This window comes from Symphalangus syndactylus, chromosome 17 (genome assembly GCF_028878055.3).
Source record: "Symphalangus syndactylus isolate Jambi chromosome 17, NHGRI_mSymSyn1-v2.1_pri, whole genome shotgun sequence".
Classification (NCBI taxonomy): Eukaryota; Metazoa; Chordata; class Mammalia; order Primates; family Hylobatidae; genus Symphalangus; species Symphalangus syndactylus.
In genome coordinates, this window is record NC_072439.2 from 41,194,227 (window position 1) to 41,219,967 (window position 25,741).

General features: G+C 36.3%; 2 protein-coding genes across 5 annotated transcripts in view; one reads left to right on the forward strand and one right to left on the reverse strand.

The window, feature by feature from the left end:
- Positions 1–1,301: 1,301 nt before the first annotated feature.
- LOC134732878 (uncharacterized) lies at positions 1,302–3,211 on the reverse strand. Its single transcript, XM_063620149.1, has one exon. The coding sequence runs from the start codon at positions 3,209–3,211 to the stop codon at positions 2,738–2,740; it is 474 nt and encodes a 157-aa protein (XP_063476219.1). The 3' UTR covers positions 1,302–2,737.
- The window catches only part of LRRK2 (leucine rich repeat kinase 2), a 142,701-nt gene continuing 119,941 nt past the window's right edge, over positions 2,982–25,741 (forward strand). For 2 of the 4 annotated variants that reach the window (XM_055250253.2, XM_063620136.1), the window contains exons 1-8: positions 3,371–3,521; positions 3,794–3,879; positions 10,485–10,594; positions 13,837–13,925; positions 15,586–15,687; positions 16,170–16,304; positions 18,693–18,827; positions 21,332–21,463. In XM_055250253.2, coding sequence (XP_055106228.1) covers positions 3,371–3,521; positions 3,794–3,879; positions 10,485–10,594; positions 13,837–13,925; positions 15,586–15,687; positions 16,170–16,304; positions 18,693–18,827; positions 21,332–21,463 — 940 coding nt within the window. Of the gene's footprint in view, positions 3,522–3,793; positions 3,880–10,484; positions 10,595–13,836; positions 13,926–15,585; positions 15,688–16,169; positions 16,305–18,692; positions 18,828–21,331; positions 21,464–25,741 lie in introns of all 4 variants that reach the window. The other 2 variants (XM_055250254.2, XM_063620135.1) reach the window with 1 other exon arrangement.

Consider the following 25,741-nt stretch of genomic DNA (forward strand, 5'->3'; position numbering starts at 1 on the left):
TCACTAATCTTGCATTGTTATTTGTTACTTTGTAGAGAATTGACATATTTTTGAATTTAATTTTCCCATTAATTAATGTGATATTAATAATTTATTCATGCCTTTTTAATGCCTTTTTAACATAGTTCAATAATTTATTCATAAAGGTTTTGTAGATATTTGTTAATTTATTTTCTTTTTTTTTTTTTTTTTTTTGAGACGGAGTCTCGCTCTGTCGCCCAGGCTGGAGTGCAGTGGCGTAATCTCGGCTCACTGCAAGCTCCGCCCCTCCGGGTTCACGCCATTCTCCTGCCTCAGCCTCTCCGAGTAGCTGGGACTACAGGCGCCCGCCACCACGCCCAGCTAATTTTTTGTATTTTTTAATAGAGACGGGGTTTCACCGTGGTCTCGATCTCCTGACCTCGTGATCCGCCTGCCTTGGCCTCCCAAAGTGCTGGGATTACAAGCGTGAGCCACCGCTCCCGGCCCTGTTAATTTATTTTCAAGGTTTATCTTTCATTGCCATCATACACACACACACACAATTGCACTTTATACTTGTGCATCACTCATGTTTAGGAACACAATTTTTTTATAATGATGACATTAAAAATACTTATTGGTCATTCAAAGTGAATTTCCTTTTCAAAACCTTAGTTTATTATTTTTTTTCCTGGTCTGTCTGTGGCGTAATACCCTCCTCCCAGTGATTTATAAGAACTTTTGAAAGTTGAAGGCAAATTGTGTTTCATCATATGTATTTCAAATTTTTTCTTCCAGTTTGCCATTTGACTTCTAGTTTCATTATTGGGTATTTTTTCTTTGACTGCAGAAAATTTAAATTTGATGGAGTCACATATACTACCCTTATGTGATTTCTTTTTTGTTTTTATGTTTCCTTATTCAAGATTATATAACTATTAATTTATATTTTATTTTTGAAGTTATTTTTATTTAACTTTTTAATCTATTTGATGCTTGCTGTAATTAGTAATGTCAGTTTTATTTTTTTTTCTTTTCAGGAAGTTAGCCAAGTTTTCTAGCACCCTTTTATTCTCCACTGAACACTGTTTCCACCATAAATTCGTGCTTTACTTCATTTTCAGGCTTGTTAACTACCTGAAGAGTTGATAAATCTTGGAATTTCAGTCAATCAATTAAACATTTTTGAAAGCTAAGAGAATACTTTACCTTAGCACTGCAGTAGTTCATGGGAGAATGCTCCCAACAAATAATTCATATTTTCATACTGCCTACTCACAGTCTGGCCAATATAGAGTAGATAATAAATAGGCAATAGATGGATGAATGAATTGTGGAAATTAGGAGACATCTTTTAATTTAGATTTATTTTTCTTTGGAAGGGAGGTAGGTTTTAATTTCTTGCAAGGTTGTAATTCAGTAGAACAGGAAGGGAGAAACTAATGCAGAGGAACAGAAGGAATGCATAAGATGGAGAATGCCTAGAAATGTTTGAGACATTGATTAAGTCATCAGAAATGGAAACAAGTTTAGAAACAACTTAGAAAATAATACACTGTAGGCCTGATAAATATTGTAAGATTGGGAGTTTTTTGTTAAATTATGGAAAATTTTATATAGACAGAATAGTAGAACAGACCACATGAACCCATCTCTTATTATCTTCAACAATTATCAGTTCAAAAGTTATTATCGTTATCTCTGCCTCCACACATTTCATCTTTTCCTCCTCCACTGGATGACTTTGAAACAAATCCTAACCATTTCAACTATAAATATTTCAGCATGTCTCTGTAAAAGTTGAAGACTCTATCACAACAAGACATAGACCCAATATCCAGGTTGAGTAGGAATTTGCTATCTTGCTAATCTAATGAATTAACAAAGTCTAGAGCATTCTTACTAAAGTGGTAGAGCATGAAGAACCTTCTACCTGGAGTTAGGAGATTTGCTGGGTTGAATTACTGGCTCTCAACTTCTCACCTCTGTGACTCCAGCAAAGCTCTTCACTTCTCAACTCCAGATCTCAATTTCCTCATTAGTGAAAGAAGGATACATAGTAGTAGTTGTATCCATTTCAGAATTGTCATCAGGATTGAAGTAACAGATGTGAAAACAAAACTAAAATTGAGAAGTAGTAACTTCCAGTCCAATCCTCTTCTTTGTAAATGACCTTGAGGACAGACACATCACCTGAAGGATAGATCATCTTTGCCTAGCCTTGTCTACAATGTTCTTGCTAGGCTTCTTTTCCTAAAAACACATTACTTAGGTACTTAACAGAACAAACAAACAAACAAACAATCAAAAAACAAAACCAAAAAACTTTGGGGTTATAGACACCCGTACACATAAGTATTTCTGAACACCAAGAGAGGAGTATTTAGGTTTGCTAATCTCACCTTTTCACCTTTCATTTCATGTACTCTGTCCTTTGTCTCAGTTCTAATAGCTCTGAGAGCTGATTACTTTTCAGGTGTCCCAAGTATCAGAACCCTGCCTAGTGCAACTCAAATTTCCAAAAGTTAATTTAGTGGCCTTTTGGTGACCAGAGCTTCAGATAACTCACAGGGAAACTGTTTATTTCCTCTCCCACTAACAGTCACAAAAAATCATAAAAAAGACAGTAGCGGGGGCAGTTTTGATGGCTAACCTCTCTCTCCATCCTTTGGGGGAAATTGCTCATCTCCCTATAGGGGGAACTCTAAAGACAATGTATTCGTAAAAGGGGCCATCTGGGCGGTGTCCTTTTTTCCCAGCGCCCTGATTTCTATTCTTAGATCTGGAGATAGGCGGCTTTCATTTTTCCTGCTCCCAGTTCCCAGACCTTCCGTGGGGCCGCAGGATACCCGGCTGGCGGGTCGCGGAGGGTGGCCGGTCCGGCTGCGCACTGCGCGCCTCCGCTGCGGGGCTCCGGGCCTGGGGACTTGGGGGAGTCCGCTGAGTCAGTTTCTTCCTGGGCGACTCCCGGCCGCGCCGCCGCTGGGGTGGAATCTGGTCCTAGGAGGCGGCGCCCGCCCGGGGTCCGGTCTAGGCGTGCGTGGGGGCCACGGTCACGGTCATCCCGGCCAGGCCCGGCTCCAGCAGCCCCACGGCCGCCGCCAGAGTTCTGCGCGGCCCGTTGCCTCGGCGGAGCCTCTGGGAGGCTCCTGAGCTCGTTTTTGGGGCCTGAGTGGGGGAGGAGGAAGCCGAGCAGGAGGGCTCCGGAGAGGGAGGGCAACGCGGGGCGGGGAGCCGCCGCCTTCCTCATAAACAGGCGGGCGTGGGGGCGGATGGGGCCCGCGGGGAGCGCTGGCTGCGGGCGGTGAGCTGAGCTCGCCCCCGGGGAGCTGTGGCCGGCGCCCCTGCCGGTTCCCTGAGCCGCGGTCGTTCACGCTGGGAGGGCGGCGGGTTGGAAGCAGGGGCCACCATGGCTACTGGCAGCTGTCAGGGGTGCGAGGAGGACGAGGAAACTCTGAAGAAGTTGATAGTCAGGCTGAACAATGTCCAGGAAGGAAAACAGATAGAAACGCTGGTCCAAATCCTGGAGGATCTGCTGGTGTTCACGTACTCCGAGCACGGTAATCACTTGAAAAGAAACTGTGCTTTTATTTTTGCAAACTTTCTCCCCCTCCTCACATTTGCAAACTTTGTCCTCCTCCCCTTGACGCTGCTCAAACCCGGACTCTTAAGGAGCCGCAAACCCCCATATCCTTTCCTTAGGGCGGAAAGCAGGTGAGAATTCCAGGAAGGTCTTCACCTTTTTGACTTTTCTCCCGTTTTCAGACTGAAAAGGAAAGGGGGTGCTGTGGATTGTGACTTTGCTTCTTTTCCCCACCCACTTGTTTTCCAGCCTCCAAGTTATTTCAAGGCAAAAATATCCATGTGCCTCTGTTGATCGTCTTGGACTCCTATATGAGAGTCGCGAGTGTGCAGCAGGTAAAGGCATTGTTTTCACTTCAACTCATTCCCCCTTCTGTTTGGAAGGAGACGTTTTACTGGCAATGTTAATATAGCCGAGAGTTCTTGGTTATTGCCGAAATTTGGCTTGAGGAAACTCTGACTGTGATTTTAAGATGGGAACATTGTTAAATCATTAGACAATGTAAACGGGATGAAGAGCCCCAGTACGTGTTCCCTGAGTGTCTTTAAGAAGTAACTTTATAAAACTAACAGTATGGATGGTGGTAGAAGGAGGATAAAAATGGGTTCGGGTTTAGTCTCGTTATTGGCAAGATGAATTCATTAGTGTTTAGACCTGACTATTCCAAGAATCTTCCCAATACAGAGCATGTCCTAGATGAGAAGATTATGAATAGTTTGGAAAAGGGGAATAATTAATAGTGATAAAATGCAACTTTGTCACTGGCAAACTCTTGTAGAGTTCCTCACTTTTGAAAATTCAAAGACAGATTTCTAGCCTTTAGTTGTAGTATACCTTGTAGTAAAAGAAAGTGATATCTTATGAGACCCTCATAATTTGCAACTGTTGTCATATAAAATGTATGTAAAAGTGAAACTTTTACAATCTGTACCATAGGAAACCCAGAAATTTGCTATATACCTTGGATATATATTTTTTTAAGGAGGCCATTTTTTAAAATGGTAATAAGAATGATTTACAGTCAAAACAAAATTATAGGCCAAGGTGATAAGTTCCTTCCAAGCACTTAGAGATTTGGGGAACTGAAATCAGTTTTGTCATCTGCATGTTAACTCATGCAGAGAAAGAGAACTGGACTTTGAACTCCTTGGAGGTGCATTCAGAAAGCCAATGTTTCTTAATGGTTGAGAGGCTTGACAGACATAAGGCATCTCAATCTTTAAATTGGTGTGGGTCTCTCTTTATCTTGATGGTTATCTCTGTATCTAGCTGTATCTAGTCCGGGTGACCCATCTAGCTTCTTCGATATGAGGACATTTACATCTGGAAGAAATATTTTAATTTGTTGTCAACTGTGAAATATTTTCCATCTGACTATTATAGATTTTCACGCTGCTATCAAACCAAACCAAGAAAAGATGGAGGCATAATAAAGATGCTGTTCTTTTAAGACTCAAAGTCAGTATTTTGCCTGTGGAATATGAGTCACTTTTTGGGCAGTGGCCTATTGTGCTTCCTACTCTGCACCACGTCATCCCTTCTTACTTGTCTCTGCTTTGGTGTTCAGAAGTGCCTGATTCTGGCCACCTTCATTCCCTAGACTCTGTACTTGTTAGAGTCACTCCTGCTTGATACCACTCGGGGCAGTCAGATCCTGGGTAGGCGTTTTGGTTTACAGGGTCTAGATAAGGCAGTGCTTGACTTGAGAACCCAAGAGAGCCTGGAACATACTACTTAATTCTTAATTTTAGAAATTGCTCCAGCCTGAGCATACTTGTCTGGAGTAGTTATGAGTGTCACTTAGTATTTCTGCCCAGAGGGTACCAGAGGCAAAGTATGCTGGAAAATAAGGAAGAGTCTTTTTAAAAGTAATTAATTACTTTTTTGGATATATCATAGTTGTATATATTTTTGGGATACATATGCTATTTGATACGTGTATACAATGTGTAATGTTCAAATCAGGGTAACTGGAATATCCGTCCCCTCGAACATTTTTCTTTGTGTTGGCAACGTTACAATTTCTTTCTTCTAGCTATTTTAAAATATGCAATAAATTATTAACCATAATTTCCCTGCTATACTATTAAATATTAACTTAATTGCTTGTATCTAATTATATTTTTGTACCCATTAACCACCTTCTCTTTATCCCTCCCCGTCCTTTCATTCCCAGTCTCAGGTAACCACCATTCTACTCTCTGCCTCCGTGAGATCCACCTTTTCCGCTCCTACATATGAGTGAGATTATGCAGTATTTTATTTCTGTACCTGGCTTATTTAATTTAATCTAATGACCTCCAGTCCCACCCATGCTGTTGCACATGACAAGATTTTATTTTTTATGACTGAATAATATTCCATTGTGTATGTATACCACATTTTCTTTTATTTTTAGTTAAGTAATTAATTTAGAGACAGGGTCTCACTCTGTTGCCCAGGCTGGAGAGCAGTGGTGTGATCAAAGCTCACTGCAGGCCTGAAATCCTGGGCTGAAGTAGTCCTCCTGCCTCAGCCTCCCAGGTAGCTAGGACTATAAGCATGTGTCACCATGCTCAGCTAACTTTTTTTTTTCCTTTTTTTACTTTTTGTAGAGATGGAGTCTTGCTATGTTGCTCAGGTTAGTTTCAAACTCCTGACCTCAAGCAATCCTCCTGCCTTGGCCTCCATATTTTCTTTGTTAATCTGTTGATAGACATATAAGATGATTCTGTGTTTTAACTATTGTGAACAGGACTGCAATAAACATGGGAGTTCAGATATATCTTTGATATACTGATGTTCTTTTTTTTGGATATATTCCCAGCAATGAGATTGCTGGATCATATGAAAATTATATTTTTAGTTTTTTAAGATACCTCCATACTGTTTTTCATAATGGCTGTGCTACTTTATATTCCCATCAATAGTGTACCACCATTCCCCTTTTTCTGCATCCTCACCAGCATTTGTTATTTTTTGTCTTTTTGATAATAGCCATTCTGCCTGTGGTGAGGTAATATCTCACTGTGGTTTTGATTTGTCTCTCCCTAATGATTAGTGAAGTTTAGGATTTTTTTTCATATACCTGTTAGCCATTTGTCTGTCTTCTTTTGAGAAATGTCTATTTGGATCTTTTGTCCATTTAAAAATAAGGCTTTTTTTTTTTTTTTTTTGCTGATTGAGTTTTTTAGTTCCTTATGTATTCTGGTTGTTAATCTTTTGTTGAATGGATATTTTGCAAATATTTTCTCCCTTTCTTTATGTTGTCTCTTCACTTTGTTAATTATTTTCTTTGTTGTGCAGAAGCTTTTTAGCTTGATGTAATCCCATTTGTCTATTTTTGTTGTTGTTGCCTGTGCTTTTGAGGTCCTACCCCAAAAATCAGTGCACACACCAATGTCCTGTAGCACTTCCCCAGTGTTTTCCTCTAGTAGTTGCACAGTTTCAGGTCTGAGATGTAAGTCTTTAATCCATTTTGAAATGATTTGTGGATATGGTGAAAGCTGTGGATCTAGTTTCCTTCTTTTGCACAGCCAGTATTTGATTCTCACTGAAATCTCACTGCCCTCTTGGAAATCTTACCGGATGTTTTACTCTCATAGCGAAGTGAGAGTAAGCTGCTCACTGAGGATCGAAGAGCTTGGGACAGACCTAAGACTTAAGTCTTCTCACACCTTCAAAATCTCTTTCCATCATACAATCTACTAGCTGCTGAATTCGCAAGCTTTTTGTGCAAGCTAGTAAAAAGCAAAATGGTTTGATACAAATACTGTGGCCATGCTAGGTACAATGACATCAATTTAAATTATCATTCGTCTTACCGAGGGGATGTAGAAAGGGGTCTCCTACTGACATTTTAATACTCACTTAAAAGTAGTATTTTTCCTTCAGATTTCTTTATATTATTAGTATAATCACTGTAAGTATCCTTTACTGCTTTATATGTTGAATTAGCTGGAAGTGCCAAAACAAAAACTCTTAATGATGAGTTTAAGGTATTAAGGTAAATTTCTCCTTCACTTAATTTAATAGTAATTCTTAATTACTATTTAAAATAAAGATTAAGGTTTGTTTCTAGATGCCATTTAACATGATATTCCAGACCGTCAGTTTTATTCTCAAAGTTTGTTTCATATTTTATTAATGTTTCTTCATAAATGACAGTCTTTAGAAAATTGACAGTTGGGCTAGGTGCTTGATAGTTTTCTTTTCCTGCCCATCATTTCACTGTGCTCCTAAATTTTACATCTCTTTATTCTCAAGGTTTCAACCTTTGAAGAAGGGGAGCAAAATAAATGAAAGTGGCTAAAATTTTTTCTTTAACCCCTAGACTCTTTCTTGTTGTGCATTAATTACATGCCTCAGTTTTTAGAATAATTATAATAAAGTAAAACTACCAATTTAATTGCATTGTAACTGTGCAAGATGGGAACCTTCTATCTTAGAAAGATAAGCTTTTAATTGAATAGATTAATGGATCAATTGTTACCTCTGCTTTGCTGCCAGAGATTCTATTTAATCACAGAAGTTCCATGTAGTGCTGGAGAGCTCAGTTGCCTGAATCTTTCTGCAAAGCACTTACTGATACTGTTGCTTCACCAACCAAAACAAACAGGTTTTTTCCTTGAGTCAGCTTTGTAGGTATAGAGATGAGTTTGGCATCCTATGTGACTTTTTTTTTTTTTTTTTTAACCACCAGAAGCTGTTCAGAATGTTATTTTCTTAAATAGTTTGGAAAAAAGTCTTGATGTATTTTATGAAAGCACAAAAATAGTCAGTTTCTATGACAGCTGGATTGTCAACTTCTGTTCAGCTTACGTGGAGGAGGATGTCCTACTTAAGTAGTATAGGTAGAAATAGCTGTCAGAAATTGCTGCCTTTGAAAGCAATTTGAAATTATGTAAAAGGAAGTATGACGAAATAAAACAATTTATGTTTAATCTGGAAAAGATCCAAAAGCAATATTGTAAAGAGATCTTGAGTAATCATTTTCATCTTGCCAAAAGAGCCGTCGTTTACTCCTGTAAATGAGTAAGAAACTTGTGTCATTATTCCTTATTGGATGCATATAGAGTTCTTACCTTGTCATTCAACTCCTTGCAATATTCAACTTTACTTATGCATCCAGCCTTATCCCAAAATAGCCTCTTCCCTGTAGCAGCTTCCTTATCATGTAGCAGCCTACTCTCCTCACCGCTCATCAGTTCTTATACAATCTGGCTCAAGCTCTACCTCTTCATATTATATTCTTCTCTGAGTAATTTCAACTCACACTGAGTCTTACTTTCAGTATTTCTATTACATTGGTATTTATTACACATCACACTTAGGTACTTTTCCATTAGTCTCTAGAGGGTACATATATATGCACTTTCTCTCTTTTTTTTTTTTTTGACCATGTCAAGTATAGTTCTATAGTATAATAGAAAGAATTGGAGATCCTTTACATTTAGAGAGGAGTCTGCCGTAGGAAGAATAGGTTAATTTTCATCTCCGGTTTGAAATCAGGACTTTCAATTTTTTTTTCCAGAGATAAAGAGCAACTTAGTCAAGTTGGCATCTTGTAAACAGACTGAGTGAAGATATACTTAAAATGCGTCTATAATTTCATATTTTATTTTGAAATGTGAAAGAGCCTACTAGGGGTGTCTGTGAGCTCTAGACCTTATCAATTCGTTCTAGAGAAATCTAGAGGGAGCCATTGAGGAGTTCTACCTCCTGTCTATATTACAGAGCTCTTTCTCTTTTTCTCCTATCAGTTGTAGATTCAATTGCTAAAAATGCCACGTTTCTTGCCTCTATTGTTCTAGCTTCATTACTTGGGGAGCAGCCATTCTGATAACTTACATTTTGCTACTAAAATCTCCAACTTCTCCTAATCATTATAAGCCACTTCATTTTTTCCTATAATTACAATTTTAAATATGTGAAGGAAATTCTGTCAGGTAGATATGACTTAAAACCTACCAAGGGCCAGGTGCAGAGGCTCACGCCTGTAATCCCAGCACTTTGAGAGGCCAAGCCAGGAGGACTGCTTGAGCCCAGGAGCTTGAGACCAGCCTGGGCTACAGAGTGAGACCCCTGTCTTCACACACACACAAAAAATTAGCTGGGTGTGGTGGCACATACCTATAGTCCCAGCTACTTGGGAGGCCGAAGTGGGTGGATCACCTAAGGCCAGGAGTTCTAGGCTGCAGTGATCTATGATTGTGCCATTGCACTCCAGCCTGGGTGACAGAGTGAGACCCTATCTCAAAAACAAAACCAAAACCAAAACCAAAAAAGAAAAAAAAACAAGAAAAAAACGTACTAAGGATCCGGTATAGCCATTCTTGCACTTAATAATCATGGTACAACCTCTAAAACTATTTTTTATGGTTTATTTTATTTTGCCTTATTTAGACAATTGGCATGTCTATTTTCTTCATAATTTAGAAAGTATATATATTTATATATAATTATATGTTATATAATATATATAAATTAAATTATATATATATGTATTTGAAATGGAGTCTTGCTCTGTCATCCAGGCTAGAGTGCAGTGGCGCAATCTTGGCTCACTGCAACCTCTGCCTCCCGGGTTCAAGTGATTCTCCTTCCTCAGCCTCCCGAGTAGCTGAGATTACAGGTGCCCGCCATCACGCCTGGCTACTTTCTGTATTTTTAGTAGAGACGGGGTTTCACCATCTTGGCCACGTTGGTCTCGAACTCCTGGCCGAAATGTTGTATTTTTTGTATGTCTTTCTGGTGTGATTTTTGGAGAAAGGTGTATCCTAAGAATATGGCTTGCTTTTGTTTCTTGGTAAGCATTTTAGGGTATCATTTTGTTGTATAACCATTATTTACAAGTGAGATAAGCATCTATTCCACTAAGATTGAAGAGATTCATGTTTGACTGAGTATGTTCTATTAACATTCTTTAAAACATGTCAATATATGTCTTTCTTGTTTTCAGGTGGGTTGGTCACTTCTGTGCAAATTAATAGAAATCTGTCCAGGTACAATGCAAAGCTTAATGGGACCCCAGGATGTTGGAAATGATTGGGAAGTCCTTGGTGTTCACCAGTAAGTATGATAGATATGTAAAACAAACTGCCTTGAGTATTTATCTATACACATGACAACCTTCCCTTGAGACATTGTATTTGCAATCCAAGGCTACTCTTGTGGAATTCTTTAAAATACAAATATTTTTCCTTGAGTCAATGATTCACATTTATAGAGAGCTTTAAACTCAGAAGTTTGATTTAGCAAACATTTAAGGTGACATGTCAGAAGTTATTATTTTAATAATATAATCATATAGTTATAAAACTGGTTAAGTTGTAGATTTTTGAAGAGTACTTTTGAATTCAAATCATGAGGAGATTTTGCCTTTTAATAATAGAACTGATACAAACCACTAGTTCTTAAAAAAATAGGAACTGAGAAAAGTTAGTTCTGTAAGTAGTAATTTGAAAGTTGATATTCTACTGTCTTTAAATAGTACATTTATATATATTTGTATATATACAGTAAGTTTAAACTATGGCTTTCAAAAAAGAGTAAGAAAGAGGAAATTACCTTTCAGCACATCTGCAGCCAAATCTTGACGATAATTTTACCAGCTATGTTTTTGCAGTTTGCAGCATAATGACTTCTTAGATGAGACTACTTCCTTAGCCGTAATTAATTAAGAAAATATTTTCTCAAGAAGAAATGTATTTTCCAGGAAAATACATTTTGGATAGCTTTGTTTCTTGACAGTTAAAAAATATCTTCTAAGCTACTCGGGAGGCTGAGGCAGGAGAATCACTTGAACCTGGGAGGTGGAGGTTGCAGTGAGCGGAGGTTGCAGCGAGCCGAGATTGCACCACTGCACTCCAGCCTGGGTGACAGAGCGAGACTCTGTCTCAAAAACAAACAAACAAACAAACAAACCTTTTGTCATTAACTTTAAATATTTTTTATACCTAATGTGGCTTTTCTTTATCACAGAAAAGGAAATTCTGAATATTTTTTGGCTTCTAATGGTATACGGTTTATGAAAATTTAATTTATGAAAAATTTTTAGGTGTTCGTATTGCTGATCAGTATCAAGTAGTACTATAAATTTAGACAAATTAGAGCTATGTGTTTGTCCATAAGTGAGCATATCTGTGCTTATACATTTTCCCCTCTGACATATGTGTTGCTCTTCTTGTTTTCAGTACATAAAGGGTGTGTTTTGGAAAGAGCATGTTTACGATTAATTGGAGTTCTCGTCTTCAATCTAATCTCTGTAATTCTGTGTGTCAGTTCTAAAGTATACAGCATTTGATGAGGAATTACTCAAAATATACCAGTAATTAGGAATTGTAACTTTAAGCGTCCCTTGGTTTGGTTGAGAATTTCCAGGAAGTCCAAAGATGAGCCAGTCTATAACCTCAGGGAGTGTTTGGGAAACTCATCTAGTCATATTCCTGTACAAACCAACTGTTCAAATTAAATTACATAAATGTTTATATAGGAAATTTCATTCACTCACTCACTCATTCACTCACTTTGTTCATCCAGTCATTCATCTTCCATTCGTTGAATGTTTTTGAAGCCCCTCCTCTAGGCCAGAAACCATGCAGTTGTGAAGAAGATAGACACACTGCTGTCTCCAGTGGAGTGTTATTGGATCACTCCCAGCAAAAATTGATTGTAAAACAGATTTCTCTTTTTTCAAGGCCTTTTCCCTCCAAAGACTTACCAGTACTGAAGAAAAATTTCTTCTGTGGTGATAAAGTCAGGAATTGTGGGAATGGTACAGGGAGAGGTAGGGGCAGGGTGAGTAGGAGGAAGGCTGGCAGAGAATCGAAGACTGGCTTCATTCAGGTCCTCCAACTGCCAAATGGAGATTATGCAACGTTTCTTGAATACATACAAAGCTCTAGATGTGGCCAGCTCAGTCTTCTCCCAACAATGTAAAGCCAAACAATGCTGTGCAAGAATAGACTAGAGATTATATTTTGGGATTAATAACATAGGGATTAAAATCTTATCTTGAACTAACTAAACATTTGAACTAACTAAACATTATTGATACGCTAAGTTCACTTTTTTTTTTTTTTTTTTTTAAACAGAGTCTTGCTCTGTCGCCAGGCTGGGGTGCAGTGGCATGATCTCGGCTCACTGTAACCTCTGCCTCCTGGGTTCAAGTGATTCTCCTGCCTCAGCCTCTCGAGTAGCTGGGACTGCAGGAGTATGCCACCACGCCCAGCTAATTTTTGTATTTTTAGTAGAGACAGGGTTTCGTCTTGTTGGCCAGGATGGTCTTGATCTATTGACCTCACGATCTCCCCGCCTTGGCGTCCCAAAGTGCTCAGATTACAGGCGTGAGCCACCGCTACTGGCCCACTTTTTAATATATCATTAATTTCTCTTTTAAAAACAGTAGCAATCAATAATTTAAATATTCAAATTAATTCTTAATTTTTATACACTAACATCTTTATTATAGCTCTCTATATTTTAATATATCAACATGTCTAAGATAATTTATAAATTTGCATCATATATAAAAATGGGTTTGCTCTCGATGTATATAAGGCTTCATGATATTTTGAATATGGAGTTGGGTGAAAATAGTGAATCTGAATATTTGAATTTGAATATTTATTGGAAAATAAGTAGTGCTTTTAACTTTTTAAATGAGACACATGATAGTTCCCTGTTGACATTTTTTGTTTTTTTTTACCTTTATTAAAGTATAGTTGACAATTAAAAATTGTTTATGTTTAAGGTATACAATTGATGATTTGATATACGTGTACATTGTGAAATATTCACCACAATCAAGCTAATTAAAATTCCTTGTTAGTTTTTATAAGCCTAGTTCAGGTTTGTAGAAAGAAACAAACACACATGGCCAGGCACGGTGGCTCACACCTATAATCCCAGACTTTGGGAGGCCGAGGCAGGAGGATCACTTGAGCCCAGAAGTTTAGACCAGCTTAGGCAACATAGCAAACCCTGTCTCTCCAAAAAAGAATGAAAAAATTAGCCTGGTGTGGCAGCATGTACCTGTATCCCTAGCAACTCAGGAGGCTGAGGCAGGAGGATTGCTCACTTGAGCCCGGGAGTTTGAGGTTTCAGTGAGCTATGATTGCACCATTGCATTCCAGCCTGGGTGACACAGCAAGACCCTGTCTCTAAAAGCAGACAACAAAAACACATGAGCTTCACTGTAGGGAATTAAATACAATGAGAGTAACAAAAAATAGGTGAGCAAAAAAATGTAAATAAGCAAACTTCTGAGTATGATATTTCATTCTTATCTTGATTTCTGTTTTTAATTCCAGATTGATTCTTAAAATGCTAACAGTTCATAATGCCAGTGTAAACTTGTCAGTGATTGGACTGAAGACCTTAGATCTCCTCCTAACTTCAGGTAATATGTGTATATGTTTTTCGTGTTGATTCAAATTAAAAAGAAATGGATACCATTAACTAAATGTGTGTGTTTTTTTTTTAAAGATCAGGATTAGGGTAGCTTGATTTAAATGTCCTAAAATTGCATCTGTTTTTAGACCTAGTGATGGGACAGCCATAATGTAATCTAAATATCAGTTATTTCCAAAATTCTTTCTGTTTCCATCTCTTCTCCTTATCTCTTTTCTCTATACTTTGGCTCTCAGAAATCTCATTCAATACCTTGGTTTTAAACATTACCTTATATATTATCCCCAAATCTCTGTTCGTAGTCCAATGTTTGCTCCCAAAATCTGGACCCACATCTCATACTCCCCCTAGATTGGTGGTCATTCATGCCCTTGCCATTATTACTTCTTTCTACATATATATCTTTAATAAATTTTCTATAATATATGTTCTGGAGCATGCCATAGTAGTTGCATTTTGAAAATACATAGCATTACTTCTTGAGTATTTGCTAGATGCCAGGCTTCACAAGTGAAATGCTTTACATGCTTTTAAACACATAAACCTGAAAACACCCCTTGAGATAAGGATTTTATCTCAGTTTTCTAAGTGAGAAACACTGAAGTGCAGAGAAGTTGCTTTGGCCACTAAGAGGTAGAAACAGGGTCTGATTCTCCATGTCAGGTTCCTTCCCTGAGAAAACTTAGGCCTGGAAGATAACGGACCTGAAAACAAAAAATCTTGAAATGATGCAACAGTTGTGGGCACTGCTGTGCTGGACACTGGCTATTATATAAGGTTCCGAGAAGAAAGGCTGCTCACAGGGGGCTAATCTTGAAGGGCTGGGAGGAGTTTCCTTCCATGTAGGGGAGGGCTTTTTAGGTTGAGAGAAGTATGGGTGCAGAGGCCTGGGAGGATAGCATGAGAGAGGCTGGACATGTGATTGGGAAGGTTTGAATTGTCCTCATCAGTCCTGCTAAGAGATATAAAGACCATGCTGGAGAAAGAGGAAGATGAGAGTATGAGGGAAAAACAAGAAGGTACTCAACATTTCACTACAGCTTTTTATGACCATGTTGTATGGCATGCTCTAACAGTCTTAACCATGATTTAATTTAACCTCACCCTTGGGAGGCATTTTTTTTTTTTTTTTTTTTTTTGACAGAGATTCATTCTCCATTTGGCGATGGACAGGAAGATGAGGGTTTATTAATATGAAAAATCTCCCAACACTGGAATATATTAAAGTTAGCCTCATACAGTACTACTACTCCTATTCCAGTATTATTATTTTTATTGACAGAATAGATGCTGTCTGTGTTATGTTTTAGATTATGATAGGAGATATTTGGTACAGTAAAAGGCAAGAGTATGACATGGAGTTAGTCCAAGTACAAAGAGATACCAAAAAAAAACTTTAGTGAGGAGCAGAGTTTAGCATATTTGGAGTGAAGACAATGTGTGGAAGGAAAGGGGCTGATAGATACATGTACTATAGTCAGTTGTGTGAAGGGTCTTGTTTTTCATACTAAGGATCATGAGAAGATCTTAGTAGATTCCAGCAAGAGATTTGCAAGACCACATTTGTGTTTTAGAAATATAATGGAATAAACTAGTTGGGTAGAAATTGGGGCCCGTAGAGCAATTGAGCAACTGTTTTTGCATTCTAGATGAGAATGCCAAACACAATAGGAATGAAGATGCCTTGTTCAAAAGGAGTTTTGTTCAAAAGGAATCTTCAAGATGTGTAGGAGATATACTTAAAGGACTTGGTAATGAATTGATTTGTTGTTTGGATAGAGAATGAGTAGAGAAAGGAGGGTGGAAGAAGGAAGATGACTCAGGAGTTTCTCTTGGGTAGCTATTGGATTATGGTGTCATTGATGAAGACAGGGAACAGGAGTAGGCCAGGTTTGGGGTACCTGTGGAATATTCAGATGTTGTCTAAAAGGCATAAGAATGTATTTCAGATGTTTGGGGCAAGTTGTCTAGGCTAGAAGTACTGATTGAGACTCATAAAATTATAGTAAAGTGAACTGGGAGTTTATCTCATTTATAAAGATCTGGAGCTTGATAAGTCTAACATCTAGGGCAGTTAAGTGGTTTATCAATAAACAAACAAACAAACAAACAAGAAAACCATGGGTCTACAAACCACTCACAGTCTTCATGTAAAAATTAATTCATGTAAAAATTAACACATTAAATGTTAAAGCAGCTCTTTACTCAGAGCATATTATTCTCTTTAAAATAGGTAAAATCACCTTGCTGATATTGGATGAAGAAAATGATATTTTCATGTTAATTTTTGATGCCATGCACTCATTTCCAGCCAATGATGAAGTCCAGAAACTTGGATGCAAAGCTTTATGTGTGCTGTTTGAGAGAGGTATTTTAAAATGTCAAATTCCTTAAAGTATATATAAGAAAAAAAGGCTTATACTGGGAAAAGTAGAACACAGTTATAATAAGAAGAAGGTTTCTAAAATCCTACTATTTATTAAGAAGTGGGAGTTATCTGTCAAGGGTGAGGAATGGGGTTAATTCAGAAGTATTGCTTGTTTTGGTGGAGTGAATTTCATTCATGGGTTATAAATCATGCCACTGGAGTAGACTTTCTTCAATTGCTTAACAAGGCATAAGGTTTACTTTGAAAACTGGATGTGTGGGTGTTATGAAAGAAAAAATAAAACTGTGAAGCCAAGCATAGGTTACATCGGGATTATGATGTTGAGTCATCACCAGAAATCTTAGAAATTGCTAAAGGCCCTGCATAAAGAGCCTGGAGGTTTACAAAGTGTCCTTCAGGAGAAAGACTAATATGCATTTCATAGCCTGGCCCTGAGATTGATAACTGAGATTATTATGTAATTTTAGAGTTGGTTGGAGTCCTTGTTTAGTCTTTCCATTGACCTTAGGAGGAAGTGGGTCACAGCAGTGAAGTGAGCATTCTGCCTGAGGACACAGAGCTTGTGACAGTACAGTTCAATTAGCAATTATTTTGAGAGCCCTTTTTGTATCATTATGAGAGCCAACTGTGCTAGGGGTTTAGATAAGAATGATTTATGTGGGCCCTGTGTCAGTTATCAGTTTACCAGTCTAATTTCTTGCAGTTCCCAGAATGGGATAGATCACCTGATAACTGTTGAATTCCCTGTCTCCTCCCAGGATTATAAACAGCTTATAGATAATTATAATACACAAGAGTAAACAAAATGGATGAGAAAATGGGTGAAGGGACAATAATATAAAGCTAGATTAAGTTTACTGTGTTCTTAAGGTCCTGCATATTTATAAAGGGGTGGGCCAGAAATTGGTCTGTTTGCTTCCTATCTGACAAAGAAAAGAGGTAAATATCGGTGGTTACAAAGTTCCTTAAGATAAAAGTAAACCTATTATTCAGAAGAAGCAATTGGTCTCATGGGAGATCTGAGAAACATCTTCCTATGGGTTTTCCTGGATGAGACAATAAAGGACACACATTTTGCAAGGAATACAAAGTGTATTGCAGCGAGGGTGACTCTGTCAAAAGTCAGAATAGCATCGGCCTGGTACCCAGCTCTTTGATAATCATACACCATGAAGTAGAAGATAGTTTACAGCGAGTACGGAATTCCTTCAGGCTGTCATGTATAAATGTTCTATCTTCCAACTAAGCTTTTGATGACAATTAGGATACAGTTTGAGGTTCTATTGTCCTTCAGGGTCTGTAATCTTCTGTGTGGAAGTTTAGGTGCACATTCTTCTTCCTGGAAGGAGGGCTAACATCACTTTATCACCATCGTTGTTTAGTCCATCTAAGACACTGGAGGTAGACCATGGAATGTTACAAAGAAGAATGTTACTCAATAGAAAAACCATCAGTGCTGAGAGGGTTATGACTATAAATGTAGAGTAGAAAAATTTCTGATTTTTCCAGGAGTATCAAGTTCTCCAGGATTCAGGGGCAACTATAAAGTTAATTTTCAAAATTTGAAAGTGTACTGTGGAAACTAGACCATAAAGTGAGAAAGTTCCATGATATTCTTCACTTGTTAGGAAAACGTAACCGATTTCACATTATATTATAGGGACACTCTGGCATAAAATTTAAAAAAATTAATGTTGATCACTTAGAGTGCTGTGTTTTCTAACATATTTCTGGCGCCATTCTCAAGCTAGATAAACTATAATTTTATGCATGGTTTTGAGGTTGTTGCCCAATAACAGTGACTCCAAATGGAACTTACCGGCTTGATCAAATGACTTTAATTGTGAAAATTAATGATTTATATTTTTGCTGTCTGATGGAAAACTACTAAGATAGAGTATTTCAAAGTCTGATTACTTGCCATTTGCTCAAGTTGATAACTCTTGAACTGAAACATTTAGCCAAGCTGCCCTTCAGCAGCCTACCATTAATGCCTCCCTTTTAAATATTGCAATATGTGCAGTTCCAGTTGGCCATCTTTATTAGTCACTGTCAGTTTTCTCTAGAATTTCCCAAATGAAATTGTAAATAATTTTGTTTTTCCGAGAACTGCTTGCTGACTAGCACTTTTACATTTCAAAACATGGAGTACCTAACATAGGCCAAAACAAAATTATTTTAATCTCCGTAGCTTGTTTTCTCATTATAACATTCTTCGGAAGGGCTGTTTCACAGAAATATATTTTTTATTTAAGGAGATTACACTTGATGTATCTCACACAACTATCATGAATATTGTAATTTTTGAATAATTAAACTTTTATGTCATCTTTAAGCTTATTCAGTATTTTGTCTTTCATTTTTTAGTCTCAGAGGAGCAACTGATTGAATTTGTTGAGAACAAAGATTATATGATATTGTTAAGTGCATTAACAAATTTTAAAGATGAAGAGGAAATTGTGCTTCATGTGCTGCATTGTTTACATTCCCTAGCGATTCCTTGTAAGTAGCATTTAAATGTTATTTATTTTTTGTATCTGAAAAATTACAATATATCTCTTTCTGAGTATATTTTAACAATATTTTTATTATTTAGAAACTTGTGGATGCTCAACCCATTCATTCATTTATTCATTTAATTAATTTACATTCACTGACGTTATACTGAAGTTGGCTGTGGGCTTGGTGCCAGAGAAACAATCGTGGAAAATAACAAATGTGTTCCTTACCTTTTCAGAGCTTGTAGTACAATGGGGGACACAGATAAGTACAGAGGTGATTACAGTGGAGGAAGTGATGGCAGATGGCAAAAGTACCTAGAGTTAAGAGAACAAATAGGAAGTGAGGCAATGTCTCTTAGCAAAGATTTAATAAGTAGAGCTTCCTGTGCACGAAGGTGTGAGCTGAAGTGAGAATGCAGGCAAAGTGGCCCAGGCAGTGGGCACGGTTAATGTAAAGATGCTGGAGCAAGAGAGAGCAGACTGCCTTCAAGAAGACAAAAGTAGCTCAGTTAAGGTGTGGGGTTATGAGTGTGCGTGCATGCATGCTTGTGTGCCACTGTGCATGCACATCCCCAAATATCCTATCCGTTTGTGTTTCATTGACAGAGGCAAGGGAGAGCTTGATAAGAGGCAGTGAATGAGGCCAGAGACATGGAGTGGAGAGCATGAAGGGCCTAAAAAGCCACATGAAGGAGCTGGAATTTTATTGTGACTCTTGATTAGCATTTTAATGATGCTTTGAAATTTAGCCACATTTTTCACCAAAAATATTAATCGGAAGAAATTAATTTGATGTATATGCTACCGATGATTGCTATTAGGCTAAAATAATGGTTCATATTCTGTTTTGTTTTGTGTTAATGGTTCATATTCTGTTTTGTTTTGTAAGTGCCCACTAACACTTTGTATTTCATGTATTACTTGTGTGGGTTTCTACAGGATATACATACGCATTTATCTAGTGATATTTTCATCCTCACACGTGAAGTTTTGAGGATTAGACTTAAACAATGTAGAGTAGTACCTGGTATGTAATAAGTGTTATAAAATCACTGACAGGATTATTAGACAATATGTATTTTGTATGTGTGTTGTATACTATGTGTAATTGCGTTTATGGTTTCAGATGTGGAAATCACTGTGTCAGTCTGAAGGTGTGAGCCTTCAGTGTAGGCAGAGTAAAAACCCAATGCCCTTGTGAAAGAATGCCTTTTTTTGGTGATGTTTATAAAATCACAACGTTTTCTTATCCACAGGAAATTAAACACTGGAAAGTGGGTGGGGCTGAACAACAATAGAGAAAGGCCATGCTTTTACATTTCTCTGAGTCATCACTGCCAACAAACTGAATATATTTTTCATTATACTTTTCCCTGGCTATATTTATTCATTTATTTATTTATTTTGGGCTGGCGGTTTTTGGAATCCATTGTTTTCCACCCACATCTGACATAACTCCAGTAAAAATGTGTTGATTCATAATGCAAAAGTCAAAGAAAGTAGCAGCTAAAAATTAAGAAATCAAAAGTTTTTAAAACACTGATTCTAACTGAAAAACATTTGCTTTTCAGTCTTTTAAGTCTATTCTGAGTCAAAGCAGTTCATTTCCTTACGTTATTAAATTTTTTTCTATGTTTAAGCATTATAATATACTTTTTGTGAAAACAGTTGACTAGTTTTGGCTGTGCCAAAACAGATACTAAAATGTTTTGCAAACAGCCTTTTTTTTTTTTTTTTTAAAAAAAAGAACAGTTAACATTTGATGCAGAGATACACATATTTTCTCCGTGTAGGTTCACACCTCACTCCCTTTATTGATTAATTGCTTTTTCTGGTAGAGTCTTTCTTTCCTTTCTGTTTCACCTGTGCTTGTCCCTAAGACTTATATTTTAATATTATGCCTCCCCTTTTTCCTTCTCCCATCTTTTCTTCCATCTATTTTGGAGCCTTCAGGAAGCTTGATTTTGCTGCCTTGTACGTTGGTTGCCCTTCTGGAATGGAGGAAACAGGTCATAGCTGATTTTAACTGTTCTTTCTGGTGACATATTCTTGATTTTCTTTCCTATGGTTGGGGAAAAAAAACAATGCAAAAGTCATTCTTCAATGGGGTTGAGCCTCGTTAAGAAATAGACCCTCCAATTTATTTATTTGAAAACTTATGACCAATACATTACATTTCCAGACTTTCGTTTTCAGTACTTTTCATTTCATTTTCAGTACTAAAAGTACTCTGAATTTTTCATTTTTTTGATCTTAAGGCTTTAAGCCAAGAAACAGGAATAAAGTGAATTTTCCTTAATGCCAAAGATCAGCCCTACACCCCATTATGTTATCAATGAACAGCACAGTAGTTTTTACAGCTCCTTAACAGAACATGGTGTTTAAATTTGGAAATGCAGTCATTATGCTGCCGTCTATTTACAGCCTATATAAGACATCTTTGTATGCATATTTGAAAGGAGAACATGGTTACCTTATTGATAATTATGATCTCTTTAAATTCAGGCAATAATGTGGAAGTCCTCATGAGTGGCAATGTCAGGTGTTATAATATTGTGGTGGAAGCTATGAAAGCATTCCCTATCAGTGAACAGATTCAAGAAGTGAGTTGCTGTTTGCTCCACAGGCTTACATTAGGTGAGTTTCTTAGTTAATATGTCATCACACTCCGTATGATATACATATATATAAAACATATGTATGTTGCATAATGATGGATAAGCAGCATATTGACATACTTTGAATGAAAATATTGTAAAATCCCAGAAAAAATAAATTAAAACAAAAAGAAAATACTGTAAATTACCAAACTGTTCTGCTATGCTTAGATGGACTTTTCAAAGGAATGTCAAAAATAGATGTGTAGAATGTAAAAGAAGTATTATCTTAATCTTATTTTTATCGACGTAGTTCTATAGATGAGTTTTTTTATTGTTGAGGCTATATTTAAAATATAATTATGTAAGAATTGATACATATGAAAATATGCATAACACATACAATATAAAGCATAATGCAAATAACTCACTATCCAACTGAAAATATTATATATTCCCAGTGGGGGAAGCTACCCTGGGCTTCTTCCTGCCCTTGCTTTCTCTATAGAGGTTAACACTATCCAGAATTTTGTGTTTACAAATCTTTTGTTTATAAGTATAATTTACTACATTTTCATGTTTCTCTAAGCAAAATTTTTAACGTTTGCCTGCTTTTGCTTCATCAAAATGTAATCATACTGTATGTTGTCCTCTTCAATTTTCAAATATCAGTGCTATGATTGTAAGAATCAGAAATATTTTTGCATGTGGTTGCATGTAGTATTCTATTATTTGGAAATACCACAATTTATTTTTCCATTTTTCCATCCATGGACATTTGGATTCTTTCTTGTTTTATGCTACTACTATCTGTGTTAAAGCAGATAACTGCTTTAACAGACCATTTCCTTATGTCATTAATTTTTTTCTACGTTTAAGCATTATAATATACTTTTTGTGAAAACAGTTGATTAGTTTTGGCTGTGCCAAAACAGATACAAAATGTTTTGCAAACAGTCTTTTTTTTAAAAAAAGAAAAAAAAGAACAGTTAACATTTGATGCAGAGATATACATATTTTCTCCATATATAAATAAGGGTTAATATTTTTAAAAATATTTATTTGCCATTGGTATGTCCTTCTTTGTGAAATACGCAATCTGCCATTTATCAATATTGTTCACAGGATAGTCTGTCTTTTTAAAACCGATTCATAGATTCTGGATAATAATGTTTTGGTGGTAGGTTATATGTATTGAAAATACCTTCCCTTGACTTGTAGCATGTCTTTTCACCATCTTTATGGTGGCTGTTGTGATATAGTTAAATTTAATAATCAGTTCCTTTGTGATTTACTATTTTTTATGTATCTTGTTTAAGAAATCTTAATCTGTCCTTTCCCTAAGATAATAAATATATTGTATCTTTTATTCCAAATCTTTCTCATTTGTTAAACTGTTGCAGTTTGTTTTTGTAAAGAACCCAATTCCCCCTCTTTTTTTTCAGTGTGGAGAGCTAGTTACCATCACAGCACAATTTATTAGAGGTTCACCTGTTTCCCAGTCGTGTGGTATATATATATGTAAACATATATATTTATGTTTCTGTCCTTAGTGTTCTGTAGCATTAATCTGATTTGTCTGAATCAATATAACACTATTTAAATTAATAGTTCTGTAAGTCCTGATATCTGAAAAGCTAATAGGTCAAGTCACCATACATTCTTTTTTAGGCACAGCTTGCCTTTTTTCCTGGGCCTTTACTATTCCATACAAATTTTAGGATTAACTTGTCCAGTTCCTTGGAAAACACTGTTGAGATTTTGACTGGAATTGCACAAAATATGTGGATCATTTTAAGAAGAACTGACATCTTTACATCATAATTTCTTCTATACATGTCTTGCACATCTTAGTTTTTGCTACATATCTTATTTTTTATTATTATTGTAAATGGTATTTCTTTTTAAATCATATTTTTGAACTGTGTTTTCATAAAGAAATGCAAATGATTTTTTGTATATTGAACTAACCTACCTTCCTAAACTCTTCTGTTAATTCTGACAATTTGTTTCTAAATGCTCTTAAGTTCTCTTCATAGCAATTACATAATTTGTAAATAATGACAGTCTGAGTTCTTCCTTTCTGCTTCTTATATTCTTTATTTCATTTGCTTGTCTTCTTACATGAGCCAGAATTATTAATACAGTGTTAAATAGAATCATTGATAGTAGACATCCTTGTCTTGCTCTTTTTCCTGATTTTAAACAAAATATTTTTAATATTCTCCCATCCAAAATAATGCATCTTACAAGGGTTTAAATTTTTTTAAAAAATTTTGTTAAGAAATTTTATTTTATTTCTTCTTTGCTTTTATTTTTACAATGTGGGCTTAAAAATATTAAAATATTTAATTTTATCAAATATACTTAAAATGTAAGTCTTTTTTTTTCCTTTTCATTATGTTAAGATGAAGAAATGCATCTACAGGTTTTCTAATACTAAGCTACTTTGCACTTCCTGATAAATTTAACTTGGTCATTTATTAGATTTTTAAAAACCCTACTAAAAAATCTTCTCTGTTTATTTTCACATATACCAAGTGAGTTTTGGCAGCTTCTTGTTTTTTCGTTTTTACCCTTTCTTTTTTGTTAAAAAAAATCCTTTTATTTATTTAATGATTAATACATGGCTATTTTGTGTTTTGTATCTGATAACTACATGTAAAGTTCTGGGGAGTCTAAACCAACTGCTTCTAGGGTGACTGCCTGTCAGTCACGGGGCCTTGTTTTCTTGTATGGTTGTGAGTTTCTCTTTGATTGAGCATCCTGAGGACTTAAATTAAAGATGCTCTTTCAGAGGTGTTTGCAAGGAGTCAGAGCACAGGACTGACCTGGGAGCAGTTTAGGATATGATCCAGGCTTAATATGGGAGACTCTGAGACCTTACCTTGCAGAGAGTCTGAAACTGATTTGTTGAATGCAGCGCCAGGATTCATGCTTTCCCACAAGACTGCTCTGGTGTTCAACTCACAGCTCTTGTTTCAGCTTCTTTTTGAACTCCCTGTGCCCCTCAACACACACCTTGGAAATTTCCTTGATATTTTTGTGAGGACAACAATGCGTTTAGAAGCCGAGGCGGGCGGATCACGAGGTCAGGAGATCGAGACCACGGTGAAACCCCGTCTCTACTAAAAATACAAAAAATTAGCCGGGCGTGGTGGCAGGTGCCTGTAGTCCCAGCTACTCGAGAGGCTGAGGCAGGAGAATGGCGTGAACCCCGGAGGCGGAGCTTGCAGTGAGCCGAGATTGCGCCACTGCACTCCAGCCTGGGCGACAGAGCGAGACTCCGTCTTGAAAAAAAAAAAAAAAAGTGAGCGTGGTTGCTGAATAATAAAGAGTGATTGTTAACTGTTGGACATTGATTCTGATGACATTTTCTCAAAAAGATAACCAGGAATATTTTGTACAAAATTAGGATTATTATAATAGGCATTTAGTTTTTTATTGTTACAAATTTTGGGGGAAATCATTAATCATTTGAAAAAACTAATTGACATGTCTCCACTGTAGCAACTTGTATTTTCACTTCTAGTATCATGATTATATTCCCTGTGTAATTTGGAAATTGATTTTAGCATTAGGAAATTTCCTAGTTTCAGTTAAAATGAATTTTTTGTGAGTTGAATTCTATTTTACATGCACAACTTTAGTTTATTCTTTCCTTGATAAGCATTTATTGAATGTTATATGACTAAAACTGTAAGATGATAATGTTTTAATATTTTCACATTTCATAGTTTCCAAAGTGTATATATATACTCATATACTTCATATATATGAATCTACTTACATACTGTATATATAAATATAAATAAATATACACATTGTATATAAATGTATATAAATATATATTTATACATGTATATAAATATACATACAAATGTATATAAATATATATTTATATACAAATGTACATTATATACATTATATATAAATGTATATAAATATACATATTTATATATAAATGTATATAAATATACATATTTATATACAATGTGTATATATATATATTTTGATCCGTACAACTATCTTGGGAGATGGGAAATTGTTATTATTTCCACATTTACAGATGAGGTCCTGTGATTCATCAATCTTTGTGTTTTATTCAAGATTATGTAAGCAGTAAGGGGTGAAATCAGGCTGAGAACCCAAATTTCTTCATCCCTAAACAAAGTATTTCTTCTAAACATGATATCCGTTTACTAGTTTATCTCTATCAGGTGACCCTTTATTCATTATTTTTCATGAGAAGGTTGTAGTTGTACAAACTGGCTGATACCTGATAATGTTTTAATCTAATTCAAAGTCGGTTTCTTAA

Bases quoted from the DNA above. Each gene is read 5' to 3' on its own strand.
- LOC134732878 (XM_063620149.1), bottom strand. From the start codon at position 3,211: ATGAGGAAGGCGGCGGCTCCCCGCCCCGCGTTGCCCTCCCTCTCCGGA.